Source organism: Scyliorhinus torazame, chromosome 7 (genome assembly GCF_047496885.1).
Source record: "Scyliorhinus torazame isolate Kashiwa2021f chromosome 7, sScyTor2.1, whole genome shotgun sequence".
In the NCBI taxonomy this organism is placed as follows: Eukaryota; Metazoa; Chordata; class Chondrichthyes; order Carcharhiniformes; family Scyliorhinidae; genus Scyliorhinus; species Scyliorhinus torazame.
Window position 1 is genome coordinate 206,078,349 of NC_092713.1, and position 27,536 is coordinate 206,105,884.

The following is a 27,536-nucleotide window of genomic DNA, read 5'->3' on the forward strand; positions in this document are numbered from 1 at the left end:
TACCTCCAGTATTTCTCGTGCTTGGCCGAGAACCCTGGTTCGATCCCGGCCCGGGTCATTGTCCATGTGGAGTTTGCACATTCCCCCCGTGTCTGCGTGGGTGTCACCCCCCACAACCCAAACATGTGCAGGGTAGATGGATTGGCCACGCTAAGTTGTCCCTTAGTTGGGAAAAACAAAATTGGGTACTGTAAATTAAAAAAAAATGAATGTGTGGCCCTGGACAGTGAATTTTCATAGATAGGAGGACATCACAGCTGTGCATGTCTGATCCTGTCCTCACTCAATGCTGGCATACATTCAATGCACCAGGGGCTACTGCATAATGGTTATGACGGGAAAACTGGGTGATTTTGCATCCCTCCCTTGCCTAGGGCATGAAACCTCCTAAAGACTGCCTTAACTTCATATGGACTGGGAAAGCAACTGTGGCGTGGGTCCCGAAGGTCGGCCAATGTGGCTCCCGATGGTTGGCCGTCGTGGGTCCTGAACGTCGGCCAGTTGTCAAATGTGGGTCCCGGGGAAAAAAAAAATTGAAAAACACTGAGCTAAGCAATGCTCACAGTATGTGTATCCAGACACCAAGGGCTGGATACTCCGTTTCTGCGGCTAAGTGCCTGCTCAAATGGCAAATCCGTGGGAGGATTATGCGAAAAAATAAGCATAAACCTCTCACCGATTCCAGGACTGGTGAGAGGCTAGCACCAGCATTGGTTGAAACTCTCTGCTCCCGCACTGAAAACAGCCGGAGAACTGCAGAGGTCGCGCCGCATAACATGGCGCCGGCCGTGTGCGGACCTGACCCCCCATCCGCGACCCCAAAGGCCATCCCCTGGCCACCCCCATCAGCCCCCCCCCCCGGCTAGTGGCACAGATCCCGGCCAAGTGTGGTAGCGCTGTACACAGTCCGTAGCCGCCACGCCGGATTCCTGACTGCTGAGACCACACATGACCCACGCCATCAGGAACTCGGCCCATCGAGGTGGAGCATCGCGGGAGAGCTGGCCGATGATGCACCAACGCATTTGCAACGGAGCGCGATGCGATAATGCCATTTCCAAGGGGTCGGATAATGGCTGACCGGCGTCAAGCCGGCACCGCTTTGGGCATCGGAGTCGATTCTCCGCCAGATTACAATATCGGCGGTGGGCAACGGAGAATCCCGCTCATGATTTCTTGCACGGTGAAGTATTGGAGTCGTAAATGATTGAGATCCATAGAGAAAAACCTCAGGCAAGATGGACTGACTTGAATATTCCCTCACAAAAGCAGTTTCTGCAGTGCTTGTAGATTCTTTAGTAATGAAGTCTGAAGAGCACGGTTGTGAGGTAAAGATTGGGTAAACTCTGGCTCTTTAGCCAGACGTTTGAGAGACAAAGCTATAAAGATATAAAAATTATAAAGAGTATGGAAAACATAAACCCGAATGATCACAAAGGTAAAAAGACCCGATGGGAGTTGTGTACAGGTCCCTTAGCAGTAGTCAGAATGTTGGGCAGAAAATAAATCGGCATATAGAAAAGGCATAGAAGAAAAGCAATATTACATAAGAAAAACAATATTACAATAATCATAGGGGACTTCAATATGCAGGTGAACTGGGAAAATCAAGTTGGTAGCGGATCCAAGGAAAGGGATTTGTGGAATGTCTACGAGATGTTTTTTTGGAGCAGCTTGTGACAGAGCCGTCGAGGGAACAGGCAATTCTGGATTTGATGATATGTAACGAGATAGACTTGATTAGGGAACTTTGGATGAAGGAACGCTTAGGGGGCAGTGACCAAAATAGGATAGTATTTACCCTGCAGCTTGAGAGGGAGAAGCTGGAATTGGATGTAATGGTATTATAATTAAATAAAGGTAACTACAAAGACATGAGGGAGGAGCTGGCCAGAGTTGACTGGAAGGAGAGCCTAGGAGGGAAGTTGGTGGAACAGCAATGGCAAGGGTTTTGGGGGTTATTCGAGAGTGTCATGAGAATGTTGCTTTAAGAAATGTTTGGCTGCTCATGTTACTGCAGTGATGTCAGAGTGTGGGTGGAACTGAGCTCTGATTCTGCTTTTTAGTTTCACTCTGAGAAGAGCTTGGGTGTGTCTTGTCTTTTTTGTTTCGTTTTCCAGTGTGTTGCAGCTGAAGTCAGCCAAAACAGTGTATTGTTGAGCTCTCTGCCATTATCTCTTAATCATTTGATGAATTCAGAATTATAAATGTTTACAGTATTGAATGTAAACTCTGATGTGCTTCTGTTTAAATGTTTGTTAAGTCTTTTGGATGTAAAAGGACAGCATACAGGTTAGTTAGTGTTGTATTCTTTGGGGGTTATCTTTGAATTAATGGTTCCAAGATATTCACTGTTTGTTTTAAAAAGGTTAACTTGAGTTCATAGAATAAACATTGTTTTGTTTTTAAAAATACTGGTCCATTTCTGCTGTACCATGCCTGTAGAATGAGCCGTGTGGTCCCCATAACACAATCTAAAAGTTGTGGGTCAGGCAAACTCCATGATACACTTTGGGATTCTCTAAACATTGACCCATAACAGGAGGCACAACAGAATTTCACCCCAAGGAGGAGGAAACATGCTAAGGGGAGAACTAGGTAACCATGGCTGATGAGGGAGGTCAATGAAAGCATAAAAGCAAAAGCATACAAAGTGACAAGGATTAGTGGGAAGCCAGAGGATTGGCACGCCTTTGAAAACAAGAAAACAACTAAAACATCAATAAGGGGGGAGAAGATTAAATAAGAGTGTAAGCTAGCTAGTAATGTTAAAGGAACCTATAAGAGTTTTTGTGATATATAAAAGGTAAGAGAGAGGCAAGAATGGACATTGGACCACTGGAAAATGAGGCTAGAGAAGTAGTAATGGGCAACAAAGAAATGGCAGGAGAACTGAATAGTTACTTTGCATCAGTCTTCATGGTGGAGGACACAGGTGGCATGCCAGAACTTCAAGAGAGTCAGGGGGCAGAGGTGAATGTAGTAGTCATCACTAAGGAGAAGGTGCTGGTGAAGGTCTGAAGGTGGAGAAATCACCCAGAGCAGATGGACTACACCCTAGGGTTCTGAAGGAGATAGCTGAGGAGATTGTGGAGGCTTTGATGGTGATCTTTCAAGAATCACTGGAGACAGGGAGGGTCCCAGAGAACGAAAATGGCTAATGTAACACTCCTGTTTAAGAAGGGAGGGAGGCAGAAGATGGGAAATTATAGGCCGGTTAGCCTGACTTCAGTCATTTGTAAGATTTTAGAGTCCATTATTAAGGATGAGATCGTGGAGTACTTGGAAGTGCATGGTAAAATAGGACTGAGTCAACACGGCTTCGTCAGAAGTGCATGGTAAAATAGGACTGAGTCAGCACGGCTTCAAGGGGAGGTCATGCCTGACAAATCTGTTAGAATTCTTTGAAGAGGTAATGAGGAAGTTAGACAAAGGAGAGCCAGTGGATGTGATCTATTTAGATTTCCAGAAGGCCTTTGACAAGTGCCGTACAGGAGGCTGCTAAATAAGAAAAGAGTCCATGGTGTTAGGGGCAAGGTACTGGCATAGACAGAGGATTGGCTGACTAGCAGAAGACAGACAGTGAGGATAACGGGGTCTTTTTCAGGATGGCAGCTGGTGACTAGTGGCTTTTCCGCAGCGGTCAGTGTTGGGACCACAACTATTCATGATATACATTTAATGATCTGGAAGAAGGAACTGAGGGCATTATTGCTAGTTTTGCAGATATACAAATATATGTCAAGGTACAGGTAGTGTTGAGGAAGCAGATATGCTACAGAAGGACTTTGACAGGCTAGGAGAGTGGGCAAAGAAGTGGCAGATGGAATATGATGTGGAAAAGTGTGAGGTTATGCACTTTAGTAGAAAGACTAGAGGTATAGACTATTTTCTAAATGGGGAAAGGCTTCTGAAATCTGAAGCACAAAGGGACTTGGGAGGCGAGTTCAGGATTCTCTTAAGGTTAACATGAAAGTTCAGTTGGCAATAAGGAAGGCAAATGCAATGTTAGCATTCATTTCGAGAGGGCTAGAATACAAGAGCAGGGATGTACTTCTGAGGCCGAATAAGGCTCTGGTCAGTCCCCATTTGGAATATTGTGAACCGTTTTCGGCCCCATATCTAAGGAAGGATGCACTGGCCATGGAGGTGGTCCAGAGGAGGTTCACAAGAATGATCCCGGGAATAAAGGGATTGTCATCTGAGAGCAGTTGAGGACTTTGGGTCTGTACTCGATGGAGTTCAGAAGGATGAGTGAGATCTCATTGAAAGTTACAGAGTTCTGAGAGGCCTAGATAAAGCGGATGTGGAGAAGATGTTTCCACTAGTGGGAAAGCCTAGATTCCAAGGACACAGCCTCAGACTGAAGGGACAAACATTTAAAATTGAGATGAAGAGGAATTTCTTCAACCAGAGGGTGGTGAATCTGTGGAAGTCATTGCCGCAGAAGGCTACAGAGACCAAGAGTGTCAGAGATAGATGGGCCCTTGATTAATAAGGGGATCAGGGTTATGGGGTTGAGAAACATATCAGCATGATTGAATGGCGGAGTAGACACGATGGGCCGGATGGCCTAATTCTGCTCCTATATCTTATGGTCTTATGAAAAATCACTCTAACCTACAAGAATTGAAGAAGGGGCCACAAGTTTAAAGCAGTATAAGGCAAATTTAAGAATGATATTAAAGAAGTTCTTCGAACAGATTTATGACATGTGAAGTCCACTAACAGGCAGAGTAATGGAAACAAAATCTGGAATAATTTAAGCGGCTAACTGGATGCTGAAACGAGGAGTCTCGAGTGTCATTCTGCGTTGATAAGCTGAGATGACTTTAAAAAAAAAAATTTTAAAAAAAATTAATGTCTAATTATCATGACCCGGACAGGGAACTGACTGAAGATGCAATAGATACTTCAACTCTAAATAGCATGCTTCCAGGCTTGTTGGAACAATTGGCATTTCTTCCGGAAAATACAAGTTAAATGTTGTGGATTGCACATCAAACTTGTGTTCTGAAACTTTATTTCATCATCCTTAGGAGGTGGAAAGAAACCTCCAGTTAGCCTGTACGTTTTTGAACCTGCAGTTGGTTAGGTTCTTTAGAAGTAGTTGTAAGTCCAAGACAATGAAAATACATCATAGTATATTGAAATGATGTGATTTACAGCCTACCTGACTTTTCTAAGTCTCCCATGTACAACCATATGTAAACAATAGGATTCTGAGTATGGGAACCTGACTGCGCTACTTGCTTTTTTATGCAAGATCAGGGCCGGAATTTTCCAGCCATTCATGCACGTGGAACCTTCTGGTGCTGCCGACGGTGAACTCCCGCGGCGGGTTATCCGGTAGGGGGCGGGGGTGGATTTAATGGGAATTCCCATTGACAGTGGCAGGACCAGAAGATCCTGCCACCTACCGTGGGGAGCGCAGAACCCCCCCCCCCCCTCCAGATCTAACATGGTGTTGTGATCCCAGCTGATGTTACTACCAGCCAAGTTGGATCCCAGCTGGAACCCGACTTATAGATCCTAACTTTGATTTTTGGTTTAGAATCCTGGAGGGCAGCTACTGAATAGGGTCATAGAGTTTGTTGATGAACTTTTAACAAAAGAATAAAATGTTTATTCAAAAGAAAAAGATGAAATGTAACACATTACTCCTTCATCCACAACAATACCTTGACAGACTGCAAGAATATTACAAGTTCCAAAATCTATTCTGTACTCGAATGTGCACAGTAAATACATAGTCCATGTTAACCAATAGGCAAATTGTGGTTAGACACCCCACAACCTGAAACCAAGTGACAAGTGCCACCCAAAACAACATTTACGGATTTCCCATCCACCCCCACCCACAAGATGCTTGTCACACTGAACGAACTGGTCTCACTGCGACTCCGGCTTTCATACAAGGATTTCCAATTTCCAATCTCAAAGAATATGCCTTTTAGTCTCCTCCCAAACTGCACTTTCTCTCGAATGCCCTCATCAATAATGTACTTGTAGGGTTTTAACCTCTCCTTCCAATGTTCCTCTCCCCTGAATCAACGCATGCATTTAAGTTTCACCTTCCACACTCTTTCAGATACTCAGCCATACCAACAGAACACCACTGCCTCACAGGCCAAATAGTATAGTGTTTACTGATCTTCAGCTGTCTCCTTGGATTTTCAAGCTTCTCGCAAGACTCTTTTGCTTTACGTCTCTTTATTGGAGCTTCTCTTTTTCAACTTGGGGCCTTCTTCTGCTCCTCACTCGTGACTTCACTTCACAGGACCTTTTCCAGATTCCTGTTCTTTTCCTTTAACTAGAAGGTTTTCTTAGCTCCTTTCCCGTTCCACTCTGCATTTGGCTTCTTCTTTAGTTTGTGACTTGCTATCTGTTCCTTTCCATGTCCTGCCTGTTATGGAACTTTTTGTTGAATGTTGCTTCACCTGGGTCACCTTGTATATCTGTGCATCTCTCTCCATAGGAACAGGAGTTGGCCATTTAGCCTGTCGAGCCCGCTCCACCATTCAATATGAAAATGGCGGATTGGTAACTTAAGTGTCTTTTACACCCACTATCCCCATAACTCTTTACGTTATTGTTAATCAGAAATATATCCCTGCCCGAACCATACTCAATGACTGAGTTGCCATGGCCCTCTGGAGTAGAGAATTGCGAAGATTTACAACCCTCTGATTAAAAGAATTTCTTCTCATCTCCGTCATAAGTGGCTTCCCACTTATTTTGAAATTGCACCCCCAGTCGAAACTCCCCAACCAGGGGAATCATCTTACTTGCATCTACCCTGCCCGTTCCTTGAAGTATTTTGTTGGTTTCAATGAGAACTTCTCATTCTTCTAAACCCGAGAGAATACAGGCCCAATTGTTCAATCTCTCTTCATAAGAAAGATTTGCCAACCCCGGAACAAGTCTGGTGAGCCTTTGTTGCACTCCCTCTATGGCAATAATATCCTTTTCTGAGGTAAGGGGACCAAAACTGCACACAGTGCTCCAGGTCTGGTCTAACCAAAGCTCTTATACAATTGAAGCAAGACATCACTACTCCTGTACTCAAATCCTCTTGCAATACACATTAACGGTACATTAGCCTTCCGAATAGCTTGCTGCATGGTAGCCGTCGGCGACTATGGCCAAGAGCACCCAGATCCCTTTGTGCATCCACACTTTTTAATTCCTTATCATTTAAGAAATACTCTGCACATCTGTTGCTTCTACCAAAGTGGATTACCTCAGATTTTTTCCACATTATATTCCCTCTACCAAGTTCTTGCCCACTCACTAAGTTTGTCCAAATCCTCCTGTAACCACTTTATATTCTGCACAACACACATTCCCGCCTAGCTTTGCATCATCCGTGACCGTGTGAACAGTTGGGGACGAATTACTGATCCTTGTGATACCCCATTAGCCACAGCCTGCTAACTCAAGAATACCTGTTTATTCCTACTTTTGGTTTTCTGCCTGTTAGCCAATACTTAATCCTTGCCAGTATATTGCCTCCAATCCCATGTGTTTGTATTTTGCTAGTCAACCACCTGTGAGGGAATTTATCACAGGCCTTCTTAAAATCCAAATATACTACATCCATTAACTGTCTGTTATCAATTTTGTTGAGACATCCTCAAAAAACCCACATTCGTCAAACGTAACTTCTCATTCATAAAATCCATGCTGACTATGCCCAATCAGACCACGATTATCCAAGAGTCCATTAATCCTTTATAATAGATTTTAGCATTTTCCCTACCACTGATGTGAGGCTAACAGATCTGTAGTTCCTTGTTTTCTCTCTCCCTCCCTTCTTAAATAGAGGTATGACATTTGCTACCTTCCAATCTTCAGGAACCATTCCAGAATCTATAGATCACCAATGCATCCACGATCTTTATTTCAACCGCATTCAAGACTCTGGGATGCATAATATCCGGTTCTGGGGACTTAGCAACTTTCAGTCCCCATAGAACATATAGAACATAGAACGATACAGCGCAGTACAGGCCCTTCAGCCCACGATGTTGCACCGAAACAAAAGCCATCTAACCTACACTATGCCATTATCATCCATATGTTTATCCAATAAACTTTTAAATGCCCTCAATGTTGGCGAGTTCACTACTGTAGCAGGTAGGGCATTCCACGGCCTCACTACTCTTTGCGTAAAGAACCTACCTCTGACCTCTGTCCTATATCTATTACCCCTCAGTTTAAAGTTATGTCCCCTCGTGCCAGCCATTTCCATCCGCGGGAGAAGGCTCTCACTGTCCACCCTATCCAACCCCCTGATCATTTTGTATGCCTCTATTAAGTCTCCTCTTAACCTTCTTCTCTCCAACGAAAACAACCTCAAGTCCATCAGCCTTTCCTCATAAGATTTTCCCTCCATACCAGGCAACATCCTGGTAAATCTCCTCTGCACCCGCTCCAAAGCCTCCACGTCCTTCCATTAATTCCTCCAATACAACCTTTTTACTTGTACCAATTTCCTTCAGCTCCTCATTCTCCCTAAAACTTTGGATTTCCACATCTGGGAGATTTCCTGTATCTTCCTTTGTGATACCACTCACAAAGTAATAATTTAGCTTCCCTGCCATTTCTCCAATCCCCTGTTGCTGAGCAACAGCACATACTTTTCTATTTTGTGCTTTCATTGAATTGACTTCCCTTCAAGTGTTGTAACCCCTCATTCAAAATGCAGATATACAAACAGTTCCACTCTAAAGTGAAACTCTAGCCAAGTTTCACCTTTTTAACCCACAAATAAACACATGAAATAAACTTAAGGCTATATCTTATTCCTAGAAACCATAAATACAACCTGTATTTCCTAACAATGGTACTCTTCAAATTTAAAATTACTTACATATTCCTTAACGTTCTTTGTTTTCACTGCCTTGTAGGAGGAATATGCTGGGTACAGTGTGCCAAATATTAGCCTGTGGGAACACAAAGAGTATGATTAGTGAATAAAAGGAGGGGAAGAATCATCAAACAATATAGTCAGTAGCAAAAACAGTGAGCAGGACTCCGATCAGTAGGTCAGTGTGCACAGTTTAATAACTGGTGTACGAATGAAGAGACAAAGTCAAAATGTTGGATTGCTAATGAGAAAGGTCGACTGGGCACCTCAGAATTTGAATATGCATCCTTGACCTACGATTCAAGACCAGTTGCGATCCTTTCCTGAATTAATTAAAACTTCAATTCTACAGGAATCACAGAATGATTATTGCGCAGCAGGAAGTCATTTGGCCCATTGTGTCTATGCTGGCTGCCAGAAGAAGCAATTAACCGATTGCTATTCCCCCAACTACTCTGCGTATCATAGAATTTACAGTGCAGAAGGAGGCCATTCGGCCCATTGAGTCTGCCCTTGGAAAGACCACCCTACCTAAGCCCATGCCTCCACCCTATCCCTACACCTCCACCCTATCCCCGTAACCCCAACTAACCTTTTTGGACACTAAAGGGAATTTAGCATAACCAATTCACCTAACCTGCACATCTTTGGACTTTGGGAGGAAACCGGAGCACCTGGAGGAAACCCACACAAACACAGGGAGAATGTGCAGACTCCGTACAGACAGTGACCCAAGCCGGAAATCGAACCTGTGACCCTGGAGCTCTGAAGCAACAGTGCTAACCACTATGCTACCGTGCTGCCCTAGCACATGCCTCCCTTTCTGATAATCTAATTTCCTTTTCAATGCCCTAATTGAACATGCCTCTACCTCTTAGGCAGTGCATTCCAGATCCCAATCCCTCGCTGCACAAAAATGCTTTCCCTTCTGTCACAGTTGTTTCTTTTCCCATTCACCTTAAATCTCTGCCCTCTCGTTCACCATCCTTCCACCAATGAGAACAGTTTCTCCCCATCTACCCTCCTCAGATCCCTCATAATTTTAATAAATCCACCAAAGCTCCTCTCAACCTGACCTTCTCCAAGGAAAACAATCACAACTTCTCTAATATAACTACGTAACTGATGTTCCTCATCCCAGCAACTATTTTCACAGCAACTTCATTGCAGAATTAATGTAAGCCTACTTGTGACACGAATAAAGATTATTATTATTGTCGTGAATAATTTCTACACTCTCTTGAATATCTTTACCTCTTTCATGGCTCCCAGTGCTGGCCACAATTCTGCAGCTGAGGCTGATCCAATGTTTTACACTGGCTTAACACAACTTTCTTGCTTTTTGTATTCTATGCCCCTTTGGCCTAGGATACCAAACACTTTATTAATTGTCCTCTCAACCTGTTCTGCCACCATCAAAGATTTATGCACATGTACACCTAGGTCTCTCAGATCCTGCACCTCTTTAGAATTGTGCCCATTATTTTCTTTTGTCTCTCTGCATTCTTTCTGCCAAGATTAGTCACTTCACACTTCCCTGTGTTAAATTTGATCTGTTGTTGAGAGTGGCACGGTGGCGCAGTGGTTGGCACTGCTGCCTCATAGCGCTGAGGACCCGGGTTCAATCCCGGCCCTGGTTCACTGTCCGTGTGGATTATGCACATTCTCCCAGTGTCTGTGTGGGTCTCACACCCACAACACCAGGATGTGCAGGTTAGGTGGATTGGCCACGCTAAATTGCCCCTTAATTGGAAAAAAAAGAATTGGGTACTCTAAATTTAGTTTTAAAAATTAATCTGTTTGTCTGCCCATCATCAAACCAGTCTATGTCCATTTGAAGTTCTACACTATCCTCCTTACAGTTCATAATACTTCCAAACTTTGTATCATCTGCAAATTTTTAAATTGTGCCCTTTACACCAAGGTATAGGGCATTAAATATTTCAGGAAGGGCAGAATCCTAACATGACCATCGGGGGAACTCAATTACAAACCTTCCTCCAGTCGAGAAAATCGTCCATTAACCGCTGCCACTCAGCCAATTTTGCATTCATATTGCGACTGTCCCTTTGATTCCATGAGCTCTAACGCTGCTCACATGTCTGTGGTGAGGCACTTAATCAAATGCCTTTTGGAAGTCCATGTGCACCACACCCAACAGTATTATCCTCATCAACCCTCTCAGTAACCTCATGAAAAGCTCAAGCAAGTTAAATATATATGGGACAAAATTCTCCGCCGCGATAGCGGGGTTCCCGTTGCGGCGGAGAATCAGGCGTTCGGGATTAAAACAGGATTGACTCCCGAGTGCGATACTCCAGCATCCTGTTGGCGGCAGGATCAGGTTTTGTATCTGTGCGCCAGTAGGAAGATACCAGTGGATGGAAACGGGTCTTAATGACCCTTTTGTATACTCTTAACTAGCCGGGCACCATATTCTCCGGGACGGTGTGATTCTCCGGTCTTCTGGGCTGGGAATCACGTGGGCGAGAATTACTATTTCCCAGCATCGCCTTGATGTGGTGGACTGAGGGGGTAACAACTTATAGGAGTCTCCCCCAAAGTCCATCCGAGGGCCCCACAGGCATTGGGGTTTCACCACTTTGGACACTGCAGGATGAAGGGATATGAATGGATCAAAGCTGCAGATGGTTTGTAGAAGCTGTCAATCACAGACCACAGCCAGAAGGCTATGAATGGCTGGCAGATGGTGGATCTGTGGGAACCAGATGCAGGCACAGCTGCTCTCCTTCAAGAAATTAACACGTGGAGCTGCAAGGTAAGTATTACTGCTGTAATGTTTCCCACTGTCCTTGTCTGGACTGCTTTCTAGCTTCCAGACAGGGGTCTCTTTTCTGGGGGGGTGGGGGGGTCTGTGTGTGTGGGGGTGGTTTGTGGAGGAGGTTCCTTCAGGCAGTGGGTCCCTGTGGGTGGGTCTCCCAATTACAGGCGTCTCTGAGGGGTCCTCCTATTATAGGGGTCTGGGGAGGGGGTTTTCCATTATTACAGGGGACCCGGTGGGAAGGGGGTGTCCCACTATTACAGGGGTCCCGCGAGCATTCCCCTATTACCGGGGATCCTGGAGGCGGGGGCAGGTTGGGTCATTCCCGTACATGGGGGTGGGGAAGGCAGCCAGGCAGTCCGGGGGTGGGGCGCTGTCGTGCAGGGGGCGGGACCGATTTGAATTGCGGGCGGATTCTGGCCACGGGACCTCAGACTGCCCGTTCAAAATGGCAACCCGATAGCAGGATCCCATGGATCATAAAACTGGTGCAATTCAGCTCTGGCGGGAGAACATAGCCTCAGAATCAGACCCTAAGTGAGGAGGATCCGTGTAAGAAATCGGCGGTGCCCCCTCACTGATGCTGCAACCAGTGAGGGGTTAGCAGCTGCACCACGTAAAATGCCCGGCCTCCACGAGATAAATGGCTGGAGAATTACTGGGTCCATGGCCGTGCATGCGCCACCCCCCACCAGCCCACGCCGAAGCTCCCCGGCAAGCAGCGCAGCGCTGGACACAGTCCGCAGCCGCCATGCCGGGTTCCTGCAAGGCTGAGACCGTGAGTGAACCGCGCAGTCGTGAACTCGGCCCATCGGGGGCGCAGCATCGGGGGAGGGCTGTCCCAACGACGTGCGGCACACACTGCGACGATACCGTCCCCAGTTTCGCCATAAAAATGGATTCTCCGCCCGATCGCCGATTACGAAATCGCTGTTGGGAAACAGAGAATAGTCTCCCAAACAGAGAATCCAGCCCATAGTCTCCCAAACAGAGAATTCGGCTCATAATTTACCCTTTTAAAAATCCATGTTGGCTTTTCTTAATTTACCCACATTTGCCCAAGTGACTATTATTTTTATTGCAAGTGAGCGTTTCTAGAATCGTTCCCACACTGAGGTTAAACTGACTAGCCTGCAGGGGCTCGGCTTCTCCTTAAACCCTTTTTTGAACAATGGTGTAACATTTGCAATTCTCCAGGCCTCTGGCACCACTCCAGAGTCTGAGGTAGACTTGAAAATTATAGCCAACGTCACCGCAATTTCCACTCTCACGTTCCTCATTCCTGGTGCCATATCAACTTTCAGTACAGAAAGCTTCTTCAATGCCTTATCAATTTTAAACCTATAATAATTCCAGGGGACATGGAGTTAAAGTCCAAACTGGTTTATTTAAACTGCAAATAAAACCGCTCCCACGGCACACAAAACAAACATCCCAGCCCAGGACTATAGGGAACTGCTGGCCCAAGTCTGGAAGTGACATTTAAATGTCCCACTAACGAGCCCCAGCTCGGTGAGCCTCCATCCACTTACCACGGGAACCCGTATTCTATGAAGCCCATCAGTACATCAGTCAGTGAACCCCCTGGGTTCTCATGAGGCCTCTTTCATCGTTTGACAAAAGGTCTCAAATCGGTGGCAGGTGCAGCCAGATTGGGGGGCGTGAAGCGGACTGGGGATTGTTGCTCCCTTGTTGAACACTGAAGGGCCACAGACGGAGGCTCATCTTCAGTGCTGACCTCCAGCAAAGGATCAATCTCCTCAGTCTCCATTACAAGCTCCAAATCTTAAATGTCGGGGGGGGGGGGGGGGGGTGGGGGGAAGGACTCTTGGCCATAGGCTTAGTCTGAAAATAGTCACAACGGGCATCAAAGTCTCCGCTGGAGTGGGTTTCCAACTTCTCTCTAAATGTCGGAAAGACCAAAGAATTGATCATCGACTTCAGGAAGCGTAGCACGACCCCACCCCTCTCTCTCTCTCTCTCTCTTTCCCCCCCCCCCCCCCCACCCTGCATTAATGGCTCAGAGGAGATGGTCAACAGCTTTAAGTTCCTGGGGGTCACCATCACCAACAGTCTGCCCTGGTCCACTCACATTGATGCAACAGTCAAGAAAGCTCAACAACGTCTGTACTTCCTACGGAAGCTAAAGAAATTTGGCATGTCTGCATCGACTCTCACAAACCTCTATGGATGTGCCTTAGAGAGCATCCTATCTGGCATATTGGTATGGCACCTGCTCGGCCCAAGATCGCAAGAAACTGCAAGAGCGTGGTGAACTCAGCCCAACACATCACACAAGCTTGCCACCCGCACATTGATTCTGTCTACACCTCCCGCTTCCTCAGGAAGGCAGACAGCATGATCAGGGACCTCTCCCATCCAGGCTTTGCCTTCTTCCAGACGCTTCCATCAGGAGAAGATACAGAAGTCTGAAGACCCGCACATCCAGACATAGGAACTGCTTCTTCTCCACAGCTACTAGACTCCTCAACGACTCTCCCTCGGACTGATCTGTTCCCTGTAAGAACACTATTTACGACGTCCTATGCTATTCTTGCTCATGTATTTGCTTTGTTTGGCCCCTTGTTCCACACTGTAACCAATCACTGTTTGTTGATGCACCATTTGTCAATGTACTCTTGTTTATTCTTTTTTTGTCTATTATATACGTACTGTGTACGTCCCCTTGGCTGCAGAAAAAAACTTTTCACTGTACTTCGGTACATGTGACAATAAATAAAATCAAAATCTCAGGTGATTCCAGGTGTTTTCTCACGGCCTTCCCTTGGATTGACTTTGTAAGAAACAAGGACCGTCTTTTCCAGCACGACCCCTGGGATCCATTGGGACGACCTCCAAAGATCCGCACACAAACCACATCTCCTGTTCTGAAGGTGCTTCCAGGTCTTCTTGTGTCGTAATTCCTTTTTTGGGTTTCCTGCTTTGACTCAACTTTGCCGACCACCCCCCTCAAGTTGGGAAACAACTTGCTGAGCCTGGTACACAGTCATCATCCGATTAATAATTCCGCTGGTGTGATGCCCGTCGTCATGTGCAGCATGGTTCTATAATCAAAGAGGAATCGCACCAATTTCATATCTTCATTCTGGTTTTGAATGTTTGTACTGCCTGTTCAGCCAGACCATTAGGCGATGGATGGTAAGGCGCCTTCGGATGTGTTAATGGCGTTCGACATCATGAATCCTTGAAAGTTTCCACTGGTAAAGGAGGTACTGTAATGGGAATGTCCCTTTTAAGAAAAGTGTGTTTATCAAATAGCTTCAGTTATGTCATTGTGTGGATGGAGCTGGGCTGTTGTTCTGTCTTTTACTTTTATTTTGAGCTGGGAGCTGTTTGTGGTCTGTGTTTTACTTTCGGTTTAGACAGTTGGGAGCTGCATTCAGACAAAGAAGGTTTATTTTGGTCTCTCTCTATGTTAGAAGGTGCCCAGATCACTTGATAATTTAAAAGAGATTCCTGTTTTCTGTAAAGAATTCAAACCTACTGTTTTGTGAAAAAAGGGATTGTCTGATTTTATGGATGTTGTTACTTGAATGAATCAGTAAAAGGGAAGTTATTAAGGGTTAAATATAGAGTACTGTAGCTGTGTGTGTGTGTGTGGGGGGGGGGGGGGGGGATGTGTGTTTATTGTGTGTGTTTATAAAATGTTAACTGAATTTGTAGAATAAACTTTGTTTTGGATTTAAAGTGCTGAAGGCCTCTGTTGCATAACACCTGAAGAGTAGGCCCTTGTGCTCCTCATAAGCAAAATCTACAAACAGTTGTAGGTCAGGTGAATTCCATGGTATACTTTGGTGCTCTCTAAACCCTGGCCCATAACAAATTGGGGGCTTGTCTGGGATAAAAGTCTATCTTTCGTGATTGGGTTAGTTTAGTGAACTTAAAGACAGTGAGGGGTGAGCATATTTGTGTTTGCTTTTCAGGTGTGGTATTCCGGTTTAAGTAGGGAGTATGTTGTGGACAATGGCTCTTTCAGTGGCTCAGACGTTTGGGGGGCTCATAAGTTTTTGGGGGTGGAGAAGGTCACACGCAGTACCTCACGAACAGAGATTTTATAAAAAGCTTTTATATTTGGCAAAAACATTGCATTACCTGACAACATACGAAAAGAAGAGGTAATTGCGGTGGTAGCTGAGCATTTAAAATTGTTTGAGACACAGTCAGACTCATTGGAAATGGCAAAAATTCAGTTCCAGATCAAGCAACTTGAACATGAAAAAGAATTAAAGCAGCTTGAATACGAAATGAGGGACAAAGAAAGAATAGCCTGAGCAGAACAAAAAGAGAGAGAAAAAGATAAGCGAAGAAAGGGAAAATGAGAGAGATTTTGAACTTAAGAAAATGGCCATGAAACATGACAGTCAGTTAAAATTGGCGGATGTAAAGAGAAACGTACAGTTTGAGGATAGTGATGAGGTTAAAGAGAAAGAGCGTCTTAGTCGAAGGCTTGGTGGGATCTATTCAAATATGTCCAAGCATTGCCAAGGTTTGATGAGAAGGATGTACATTTGAAAGTAGCTAAACAAATGAAACGGCCACAGGACATATGGGTATTACTGATTCAAACAAAGTTGGTAGGAAGAGCCAGTGAGGTGTTTGCATCACTATTGTAGCCTCCTGGGTTGGCCACTTCCCGACTTAAAATGGAGAACCGTAAAGGCTGAAGGGAAATTCAGCCAACACAGGCAAAGACTAGCAAATACAGAAATCATGTGCATTGAAACCTGTAAGAAACCTGACAGCACTGAAACCAGCAGCCATCTGCATAGTAATGAGCAATTCTAAGGCACAATTGCAACAGTTAAGGTGAATAAAGCCAAGCTAGACTCCGCGGCGCCAGCAGGAGCCAAGACAAAGGAAGGCCAACGGACATTTAGGGACCGCCCAGCGATCAGGGAACAACTCCAGTATTGGAGAAATCGATCCAAGTGATCGGAACGCAGTCCAATCACTTGGAACCAGGTACGGGGTCCGAACCGAAGGACGGGAAGCCCCTGGGGACTATAAAGTAAAGCCCCCAAGTTCAAATCGTCCTTCTTGACAGGGTCACTCAGCAACGCGAAGCGACCCCTGAGAGTGAACTGTCCAGCGGCCGCCAACCACGTAAGTCTCCAGTCAACGCTCGCTACGAGATAGGCGCTCCTAGCTACCAGTCCATACCAGCTTTTGAATCCTGCAGACTCAGGACCTGAACGAAAGGCCATTTGGTCCCCTGACCTGGTGGGCCAATTCTGAAGCTAAGTATAGGCCTTTTAGTGATAGGAATAGTCTAGAAAGTAGAGTTTATGCATGAGTAGTGATTTACTGTGTATAATAAATGTGTTTTGATTTGAATCTTACTAATTGGCGTGTTGAGTTATTGATCATTACTTGAACTTGAACCTCGTGGCGGTATCATAAAGATACCTGGCGACTCTAGAGCAAAGGTTAAACAAACCGAGCAAATTACGAATTAAGAGCCAACCAAAAGTTAGCAACATATTACTGGCGACTCTGCCGGGACTCGAACCTGGAACCATTGAATTAGAAATCCAATTGGGACCAGAAAAAACCACAAGTGTTCAAGCAGTTCTATTCGGAAGTTTGTTAATGCATGTATAACTAACAGGGCTATAAGGTAATACTGATAGACGTTTGTTGCGACAAAACTGTCGGGAGTTTGTATTCCGGAAAATAGCGAAAGTCGTACCCATAATTACAGCACCGCCTGAATACCCCTTGTTGCAAATTTTAAGAGAAGTATGCAGAGAGGAAAGATGGCAATGCAACGCCTCATGAACCCCGAAGAATTCATGGTCGCAGCGACCAGCAGCAGAGTAGGACAGTGTCCCATTTGGAAAGAGGAAATCAGAAAGTACCTCAAAGGGAAAGGATGGCCCCTTTTGGAGCGAATTCTGTGACAATGAGGAAACAAGACCCGGGAGTATAGGACATACTTGGTGGGAAAACCTGTCAGAGATTCATAAGAAAAGCTTAGGAAAAGCTCGCAAGCCGATGGCAATCGTGTCCTGTTTGGCACAATTGCGAGGCACAGAGGAGGTCGTTTGGATGCTCCGTAAAGAGATAGAAGGAGTACATTGAATGAGCAAGGTCGATGTAAGTGAGGTTGAGAAAGAGAACAGCGAGTTGAGAAGGAAGTTGGCAGCAAAGGACGGAGAGGTGGATGATGCCAAGGGGGCACGCCAGTCTTGTCTGGCGCACCTAAGCAGCTTCCAGACACAGTATGAAAAGGCCCATCAGGACACGCAATGTGCAGTCCTGGTAAGAGGGGAAACAGAGAAACAGGTAGAGGCATTGCAAAGGCAGTGCAGTGACCAGAAAGCAGCATTACGAGCACTCCATGCTACCACCACGGAGCACAGACAGAGCTCACTAGATCATGCGAAGTGCAGGAAGCAGATTGCAGAACTGCAGTCTTTGCTTTCTGTTCAGAATGGATTCCAGAGCACCTTTGGATCCCAGTTAGATACAGAAGACGGCCCGGATTGGGAAGAATTAAATGAGACCGAGCATAGATATGTTCAGGGAACATGTGCGCAAGGAAAGCCCCAGAAGAGAAAAGTGCCCCAACCCCCCACAGAGCAAATAGTTCAGGCACCAATGAATCCAGTAACCACCCACCGCACAGTCACATCGGAAGGAGACACAGAATTCCTGCACACGACCCCCTTAACCGTGACCCAATTACGGGACGCGTGCGAGAAAATCATACCGTTCCTCCCCACCTCAGACCCCCACCACTTCTTTGCTAGAGTGAAGCAGCAGGCGACCATGTACGGCTTGGATGAGCGTGAGCACGTGAAGCTCACAGTTTTGAATTTAGACCCTTCGGTCGTAGCAGCCATTCCCGACCCACAGAATGTAGGAGGAGGCACCCTTGCAGAAATGCACGCAGCGATCCTAGATGCGATCGGCTACAACAGAGCTGACCCCGTAGAAGGCCTGAATAAGTGCAGGCAGAAATAGACCGAACACCCCACAGTGTTTGCTGGACGCCTGTGGAATCATTTCACAGCAGTTTTCGGTAATCTAGACCGTGCCCATTTGTCCCAAGACGGTATAGCCAAATGGACCCGCACCCTTATCTCCCATGCCACAGAGGCAGGACAAAATGCCTGTACAAATTATGACCCCTCAGAGGAAGCCCACAATGAGAAATGGGTTTTAAAAAGATTGTCCCGCGCCTGGGAGCAGTCTGTACAAAACAAACCCGCAGTTAGGAAACCCGAGGAACAGCAGGCAGAAGCAGACATCCAAGCGGTGAAAACGCACCAGAACCCCGCATGGGTGAACAAAGGCAGGAACAGCCACCCACAAAAGCCCAGGAGTGTTACAACTGTGGACAGTTAGGACACTTTGCACGAGAATGCAATGCCCCACGAAAGCCACAGAGAGCCCAGCAGGCAGGCACTCTGAATAAGAATAGGACAGAGCCCATACATAGTGTGAGCACCTGTTCAGACCAAGCAGACCTGAACAGAACGGACTGACTGTGTTCGGGCTGCCCCAGTTGGGTCTGCGACACCCTTTGGGATAGGTCTGGCCGACCAGTAGTTGCAGCAAAGATACGGGTACAGCCCATCAAATTTCTCTGGGACACGAGGGTCCCGCACCACAATTTATCCTCCACCATATTCCAGAAAGACACGTGGCCCACTACAGCCACCATCACCCTCAGCGGCTTCACAGGCCACTCACAGCAGGGACACATCACAGCCCCTGTACCCATTCAGATTGGCAATATAACGACAAAGCACCCCATAGTTTTAGTCGATTTACCCCACATAGCAGAACACATTCTGGGAATTGATTTCATGAACTCCCACAACCTGTCCTTTGATCCAGTCAACCAATGTGTTTGGAGAATGGCAAAATCCGCAAGAGCCCTCGCAACGTTCACAATAGGTGAATATGCAAATAAGATTAGCGCAGTCGGCGAATTTTGGTTTGACCTGACCACAATTAGCACAGACAAGCAGGTTAGGTCAGTTCTGCATAAGCACAGGACAGCATTCGCGACCCACAAATACGACTGTGGCCGGATGACTGGTTCCGTTCAAATCACAGGACTTGACCCTAGACCCCAAAAGCAATACGGATTTCCCCAAGAGGCAGAGGGAGAAATCGCAAAAGTTATCGACAGCTTATTAGAGCAGGGCGTACTCGGATCAGTAGCCTCCACTAATAATGCCCCGATTTGGCCAGTGAGAAAGCCCGATGGATCATGGCGACTGACCATCGATTACCGGGAACTCAACAAAGTCACTCCTGCAGCAGCCCCCACGGTAGCCACAAGTCCCGAGACCATGCTCAAACAGGGACTCAACTCACAATATTTTATGGTTTTGGACGTCAGTAATGGATTCTGGTCCATTCCAGTGGCAAAAGCGTGCCAATACAAATTTGCCTTCACTTTTAAAAATCAGCAGTACACGTGGACATGCCTTCCACAAGGATCCCACAACTCCCCCTCCATTTTCCACCGACAGCTGGCAAATGGTTTATCAAAATGTTCTTGCCCCGAATGGTCCAGTATGTGGATGACCTATTACTGCAGCAGACACCAAGGCAGAGCACGTCGAGCTTCTGTCCGAACTCCTGAAACTCCTACAGATTATTGGTTGCAAAGTAAACACCAAAAAGGCCCAGATTTTGTAAAACAGGGTGATATATTTGGGTACAATTATCATGCACGGTTAAACGCGAGGTCGAGCACAAACAAACTGACTCGATTGCCAAATTGCCCCTACCCCAGAAAGTTTCAGCCCTCCGGTTGTTTTTAGGACTGGTTGGCTACTGCCGAAACCACATTGACGGTTTTGCCAGCAAGGCAGCACCCCTTTCGGAACTCCTAAAGCAAGGAGCCCCTTGGGAATGGCTTCCGCAGCATACGGATGCTGTGGATGCTTTGAAAAGAGCCCTCATTGCAGCCCCCGCACTACAAGTTCCAGACCCGATTTCCCCCTATGCTATAGAAATAGCGAGCACCGACCGCACCCTTTCGGCCGTGCTCCTCCAGGAACGGCACGAACAATTAAGACCCGTGGCTTACGCCTCCAGACTTTTAGATCCTGTGGAGCAGGGATTTTCGGTCTGTGAAAGGCACCTGCTCGCAGTTTTCTGGGCAGTTCAGTATTTTTCCTACATAACCGGACTAAACCCAATCACAATCCTCACAGAACTCCCCCACCCAACTTTTACTGGACGGACGACTTAAAGAAGGTACAGTTAGCTAAATTAGAGCAGCAAGATGGACCCTTCTTTTGCAGGGACGGGACATCACTGTAAAAAGGACCAAGACCCACATTTTCTTAGCTGATAACCTTCAGTACCCAAGCACCCCCCATGAATGTGAAATCATCTCACCGCACCACAACACAGGCCCCTTTTATTGCGAAAACACCCCCCAGAAAGATAGGAAGTTCACCCCAGAGCCCCCAGCACACAGACACGTGCACACCTTTAAGGATTTATGTGGATGGTTCTTCCCCAGTATTAGAAGGGAAGCGCATTCCAGGATGCGGCATATATGTCGAGGACGCGCAGGGACGCGCCCTAGAAGAGATCTCCTTAAAGCTACCAGGACACTTGGGCACGCAGGCGGCAGAACTAGCATCCGTTGCGTACATTGAGGATCACCCAGATTCCTTCCCCAGCCCAGTAGACATATACTCGGACAGCCTCTATGTCTGCAACAGCCTTACGGAACTCCTACCCCTGTGGAAAGCAAGAGGATTTGTTTCCGCAGACGGAAAACCCCTCCCTTCAGCCCCATTGCTCCGCCACATTTTAGAAAAAGCATAGAACAGGACATTCAGAATCGTTAAAGTTCGCAGTCACCACCGTTCCTCCGCCCTGGAAATGTAAAAGCCGACGCACTGGCCAAAGCAGTTTCCAGGCATGGATATTTTTGGACACCCCCCGAAAGCGCACCAGTGAATGCAGTTCAGGTCTCGCAGACTAATATCGAGGATTTATTGCAGGCCCAGAAGCAGGATAGCAATCTCAGGGAGATTTTAGAAGGACAATTTACAGCACCCTATGATAGGTTTAAAAATGCACTGACCACACATGAAGGTGTGGTGTTAAACGACATCCTTTATGTGGTTCCTGAACAGGACAGGAATCAGCTTATTTGTTTGTTCCATGACAGTCATGGGCTTCAGGGAATTGATCCCACTACAGCCCACCTCAGGCAGCTCTGTTGGTGGCCAAGTTTAAAAGAAGACGTAACGCACTACGTTGAGAATTGCCTTATCTGTGCCCAGAACAATCCAGATAGGTACGCAAAGAAGGCTCAGCTTAGTCACACCCGCCCCGTTAACGGCCCCTGGACTAACCTCCAGATTGATTTTATAGGACTATTGCCCCCTTGCAGGAATGGTTACAAGTACGTATGAGTCGTCATAGACACTTTTACAAAATGGGTAGAGGCATTCCCATCCAGAACCAACACGGCAAAAACCACAGCCAAGATCTTAACCCACCACATCTTTATGAGATGGGGACTCCCCCGCAGCATTGAATCCGACCAAGGTTCCCATTTTACGGGACGTGTCATGAAGAATGTCCTCACGATATTTGGCATTACCCAAAAATTCCAAATCGCATATCAACCCCAGTCAAGTGGTATCGTGGAGCGCATGAATCGGAACCTAAAAGCCGCCCTCAGAAAAATGGTCCAACAAAACAAGACCACTTGGGATTCAGTCCTCCCTTTTGCGCTGATGTTGAAAAAGAAATACTGTCTCAACTTCCACAGGTTACACCCCACACACTCTCATGACCGGATGCCCCATGAAAGGCACAGAATTTTTATTAGGATTGGACTTGACCAGCCCCAAAGTGACGGCCCTCACACACGAGAACGCAGTAAAACAATTAGTGGAAAATGTAAAAACGGCTCAGCTAGCAGCCGCAGTAAGATTAGGCACAAGGAAGAAACAAAGCAAGGCCTGTTTCGACAAGACAGTGCATGCGACTGAGTTTGAGGTAGGACAGCAGGTCATGTTCTCAATTTATAACCCCAGCACATTCATGTAACCTAAATATTCGGGTCCGTACTCCATTGCGGACAAAGTAAGCCCCTCCGTCTATAAAATTAAGTACCCCAATGGAAAGACTGCGTGGTTCCATATTAACCAGCTTAAGGCATATGGCCCACAGTCCAACCACATCATGCTCGACGCAGCAGACCACACCCCGCCCACAGCCAACGTATCCCTACCCTCCCCCAACACATCCACCACATCCACGGTCTCGCCCTCGACTCCACCCCTGACCTCTAGACTCCGCCCCGGAACGCCCACAGACAGCAGCGACAGCGACTGTGACTCAGACAATAGCCACAGCACGCCGCCCTACTATCCCCAGGCAACAGGACCCACACCCAGCGAATCTGACCACGATTCGAGTGATCCCTTCCTCATCACATTCCTGAACAAACCCCACCCCTACGATGACGATTCCGTCCCCACAGAACTAGACACCACCTTTTGGCACCGCGACAACTCATACAGGCTCGTCCGGAATGACGAGATGGACCCCAAATCGCACCATGCAGCCCTATCAGCCCTTATACATTCGAGAGTATGGCATCCGGGAGAAGATGACGACTTTGAGTCTGACTCCCAAAGCGAGAACCCCTTTGCTGAGGTGTCCAGATGATGTTTTAAAAAGGAACCGCTTGGGAGAAAATGGTGTCCTTTCTGATGGAACCTGCAGCATGTTGTTTAATGTTGTTTGTTACTGTCATTGTAATGTGTTGTTTGTAAGATCGGAAATTTTTTCCATGGCCCCACGCCTTATTTTTCGGCCGAAACCTATGAAAACTTGCCCGCACGCTCATCGGCAGAAACCGCTGAGAGCTTGCCAGCCCCCGTTCATAACTACTCTTCTGGTTCAAAGGTAGAACCAATATGGCAACCCCCACGATGACTACATTTCTTGCCCGTTCTTGTTGGTTGCTCAGGCAGTGGTAAAACGGCATTGGTCTCCGCCCTGCCTGATGACCCCCCCCTATGGTCAGCTACAATTGGGTAGAGCAGACACGGCACTGGTCGCCGTCCTACCCGGGGATTCCATCCAATTCTTACCCGTCGCGGCCCATACGCTCCTCATTTCGGCACTCTTGGTTCAAAAAGTTTTGTTTTGTTTTTGGGCAACCCTTAGGTTGCCATCCCTATGCTATTTACATCCTCAAACATTTGGATGGTAAATTTGACAATGTAGGTCAGATGGCTTTTTGTTTCGGTGCAACATCGTGGGCCGAAGGGCCTGTACTGCGCTGTATCGTTCTATGTTCTATGCACAGCCTGCGAGACGGCTCGCACTGTTTCAGTTTTTTTAAGTGTGCCTTGTCTTGAATATTTGTTTTTTTTTAAATGAGGAAGTCACACATGGTGACAAATTGTAAAGGGAGAATTGGCATTGAAGGACAGACATACTAACAGAGGAGATATTAACCAGGATAGTAACAGAAACTATGCTTGATCCCACAGAACCCCAGAAGCTCCAGGAAAAGAGATGAAACGACAAGGAAGAGACAAAAAGGAAAGAAGACAACAATGAAGACGTCATACGTGTATTTCGTCGTTATTGCAATTTGTACCCGGTTGCGCGCGAACGCGAACCCCCTGACCCCCAACCCCCACCGGCCGTTAATGATTCACTTCCCCATAGCACCCAGAGCCCAGTAACAGGCAACACCACACCATCATGGTGTGATAAGCTCATAACGTGGTACTCCCTTTCCTACGTAGTCGATTTCCTATTAGTGTTGGCGATACACTGCAGCATCGTGCAGACTATCCGCATGAGGAAATGGAGAAGGAGAGCCTACCGCGCTCACACCCCGGTCTACAGAATAAGATCCCCTCTGTTCAGTTATCCCCAGGACCCCGAACCCCTCGATCTATAATAAAGGTAATTCATTTGCCTTCTTCTGTAAATAAAGAAATGGAAATATTGTACAACCCTGTGCTTGACTGCCAAGCCAGGAAAAATGTAGATGCTGCTTTCATTTTGTATTGTTGAGGAAGTTAATATGATTGAATGTTTAGTGGGTGTAGTTTATTGAGGACAGTTAGAGGTACCATTTTTAAAATTTTGTAATGCATGTCCCTGTTTTGACATAGCGCCACTTAGAATGTTAGTTAAAAATTTCCATTGCATAGTTATGGACAGTGTAGAGGCCATGGAAGAGTGCTCGCTGGGTCAGGGAATGAAGACAATGCAGTTATGTGATCCTTCACGTTTCGCGTTAAGGACCACAAGGAGGGTGTGTAGCCACCTGGGTTGGCCACTTCCCGACTTAAAATGGAGAACCGCAAAGACTGAAGGGAAATTCAGCCAACACAGGCAAAGACTAGCAAATACAGAAATCATGTGGATTGAAACCAGACAGCACTGAAACCAGCAGCCATCTGCATAGTAATGAGCAATTCCAAGGCACAATTGCAACAGTTAAGGTGAATAAAGCCAAGCCAGACTCCTCAACGCCAGCAGGAGCCAAGACAAAGGAAGGCCAACGGACATTTAGGGACCGCCCAGCGATCAGGGAACAACTCCAGTATTGGAGAAATCGATCCAAGTGATCGGAACGCAGTCCAATCACTTGGAACCAGGTACGGGGTCCGAACCGAAGGACGGGAAGCCCCTGGGGACTATAAAGTAAAGCCCCCAAGTTCAAATCGTCCTTCTTGACAGGGTCACTCAGCAACGCGAAGCGACCCCTGAGAGTGAACTGTCCAGCGGCCGCCAACCACGTAAGTCTCCAGTCAACGCTCGCTACGAGATAGGCGCTCCTAGCTACCAGTCCATACCAGCTTTTGAATCCTGCAGACTCAGGACCTGAACGAAAGGCCATTTGGTCCCCTGACCTGGTGGGCCAATTCTGAAGCTAAGTATAGGCCTTTTAGTGATAGGAATAGTCTAGAAAGTAGAGTTTATGCATGAGTAGTGATTTACTGTGTATAATAAATGTGTTTTGATTTGAATCTCACTAATTGGCGTGTTGAGTTATTGATCATTACTTGAACTTGAACCTCGTGGCGGTATCATAACGATACCTGGCGACTCTAGAGCAAAGGTTAAACAAACAGAGCAAATTAAGAGCCAACCAAAAGTTAGCAACATTATCGGAGGAGGGATCTGGGATGTATGAGGAGGTGAAAAAATCCATCTTGGGTGCATATGAACTAAGTGCCTGAAGCTGCCAGACAAAAGGTTTAGAAATTTAAGGAAAGAATTTGGTCAAACGTACATGGGAGTTTGAAAGGATCAGAGTAATTTTGATAGGTGGATAAGAGCTTTGAAAATAGACAAAATGTATGAAGCTCTTAGAGAAATTATACTTTGGAGGAGTTTAAAAATTCAATTCCTGATGTAGTGAGAACTCATGTGGAAGAGCAGAGGTTTAAACTGCGAGTTGAGCAGCAGAAATGGCAGATGATTATGAATTGGTTCATAAATCAAAGCTTGGTTTCCAACATCAGTTTCAGCCTGTGATTGATAGAAACAGAAAAAGAGAAATACTCAAGTGGTAGAGGTAAAGGAGATCTGATGGGAAATAATAAGGAGAGTGTACCTCAGATTAAAAAAGAAATCCAGGAGGGTGGAAGAGAAATGAAAAGTTTCAAATGTTTCCACTGTAATAAGCTAGGCCATGTAAAGTCACAGTGTTGGTAGTTGAAGAAAAGCACTGGGAAGGCTGATGTGGGAAAACAGGATAAGCCAGTAGGGTTTGTTGAAGTGGTAAAGGGAAGCCCAAGTGAGGCGAAGGAGTGCAAAAGATTGTACAGCCTGATCAAGAGGTGATTGATACGAAGGTGCCAGCTCTCTTTAAAGAATTTACTTGTGTGGGTAAAGTTTACTCGTGTGTATGAGGAGGAGCACGTAAAGAAGTCACAATTTTAAGAGATACAGAGCTAGTAACTCTTTGATGGTAAGAGATGAGGAGTTATGTAGTTTGGGAGGAATATTGCCAGAAAAGGTGGTAATATGTGGAATTCAGGGTGAGAAGAGTAGTGTTCCATTATATAAGGTAAGTTTGGAAAGTCCAGTGAAGAATGGTGAAGTGGTAGTAGGAGTAATAGAGAAACTATCTTGTCCAGGAATACAGTTTATTTTGGGTAATGATGATATAGCTGGATCGCAGGTGGGAATGATGCCTACTGTGGTTGATAAGCCAGTGGAAAATCAGACAACTGAAGTGTTGAAGGACGAATATCCTGGGATTTTTCCGGGTTGTGTAGTAACAAGGGCGCAAAGTCACAGGTTAAGACGAGGAGCAATCAAAGATGAAGATGAAGTTGAAGTTCAATTATCAGAAACAATTTTTGATCAGATGGTTGGAAAAGAACAAGAACAGGTGGAGGATGAGGTGGATATTTTTAGTCCAGGAAAACTGGCGGAAGACAGGAAGGCAGGAAAACAGAAAGATATAGAAATAAAATGGATGTATCAGAAAGCATACACGGAAGAGGAATCTGAGTGTATACCAGAATATTATTACCTTAAAAATGATGGCTTGATGAGAAAATGGAGACCTTTACATATGCAGGCGGATGAAAAGTGGGCAGATGTTCATCAAGTAGTATTGCCGGTAGGGTATAGAAAGGAGGTGTTGTGAGTTGCACATGAGGTACCAGTAGGAGGTCATTTGGGAGTAAGGAAAACTCAGGCTAAAATACAAAAACATTTTTATTGGCCTGGGTACATAAAGAGGTCTTAAAATTTTGTCGATCATGTCACACATGTCAAGTGATAGGGAAACCTCAAGCGGTGATAAAACCAGCGCCCTTAATACCCATTCCAGCATTTGAGGAATCTTTTACAAGGGTCTTAATTGATTGTGTAGGA

General features: G+C 46.1%; 1 protein-coding gene across 3 annotated transcripts in view; it reads right to left on the minus strand.

Moving 5' to 3' along the window:
- LOC140426803 (receptor expression-enhancing protein 2-like) overlaps positions 1–27,536 on the minus strand; it is a 276,647-nt gene that overhangs the window by 119,750 nt on the left and 129,361 nt on the right. For all 3 annotated transcript variants that reach the window (XM_072512001.1, XM_072512000.1, XM_072512002.1), the window contains one exon: positions 8,876–8,948. In XM_072512001.1, coding sequence (XP_072368102.1) covers positions 8,876–8,948 — 73 coding nt within the window. The remainder of the gene's footprint in view (positions 1–8,875; positions 8,949–27,536) is intronic.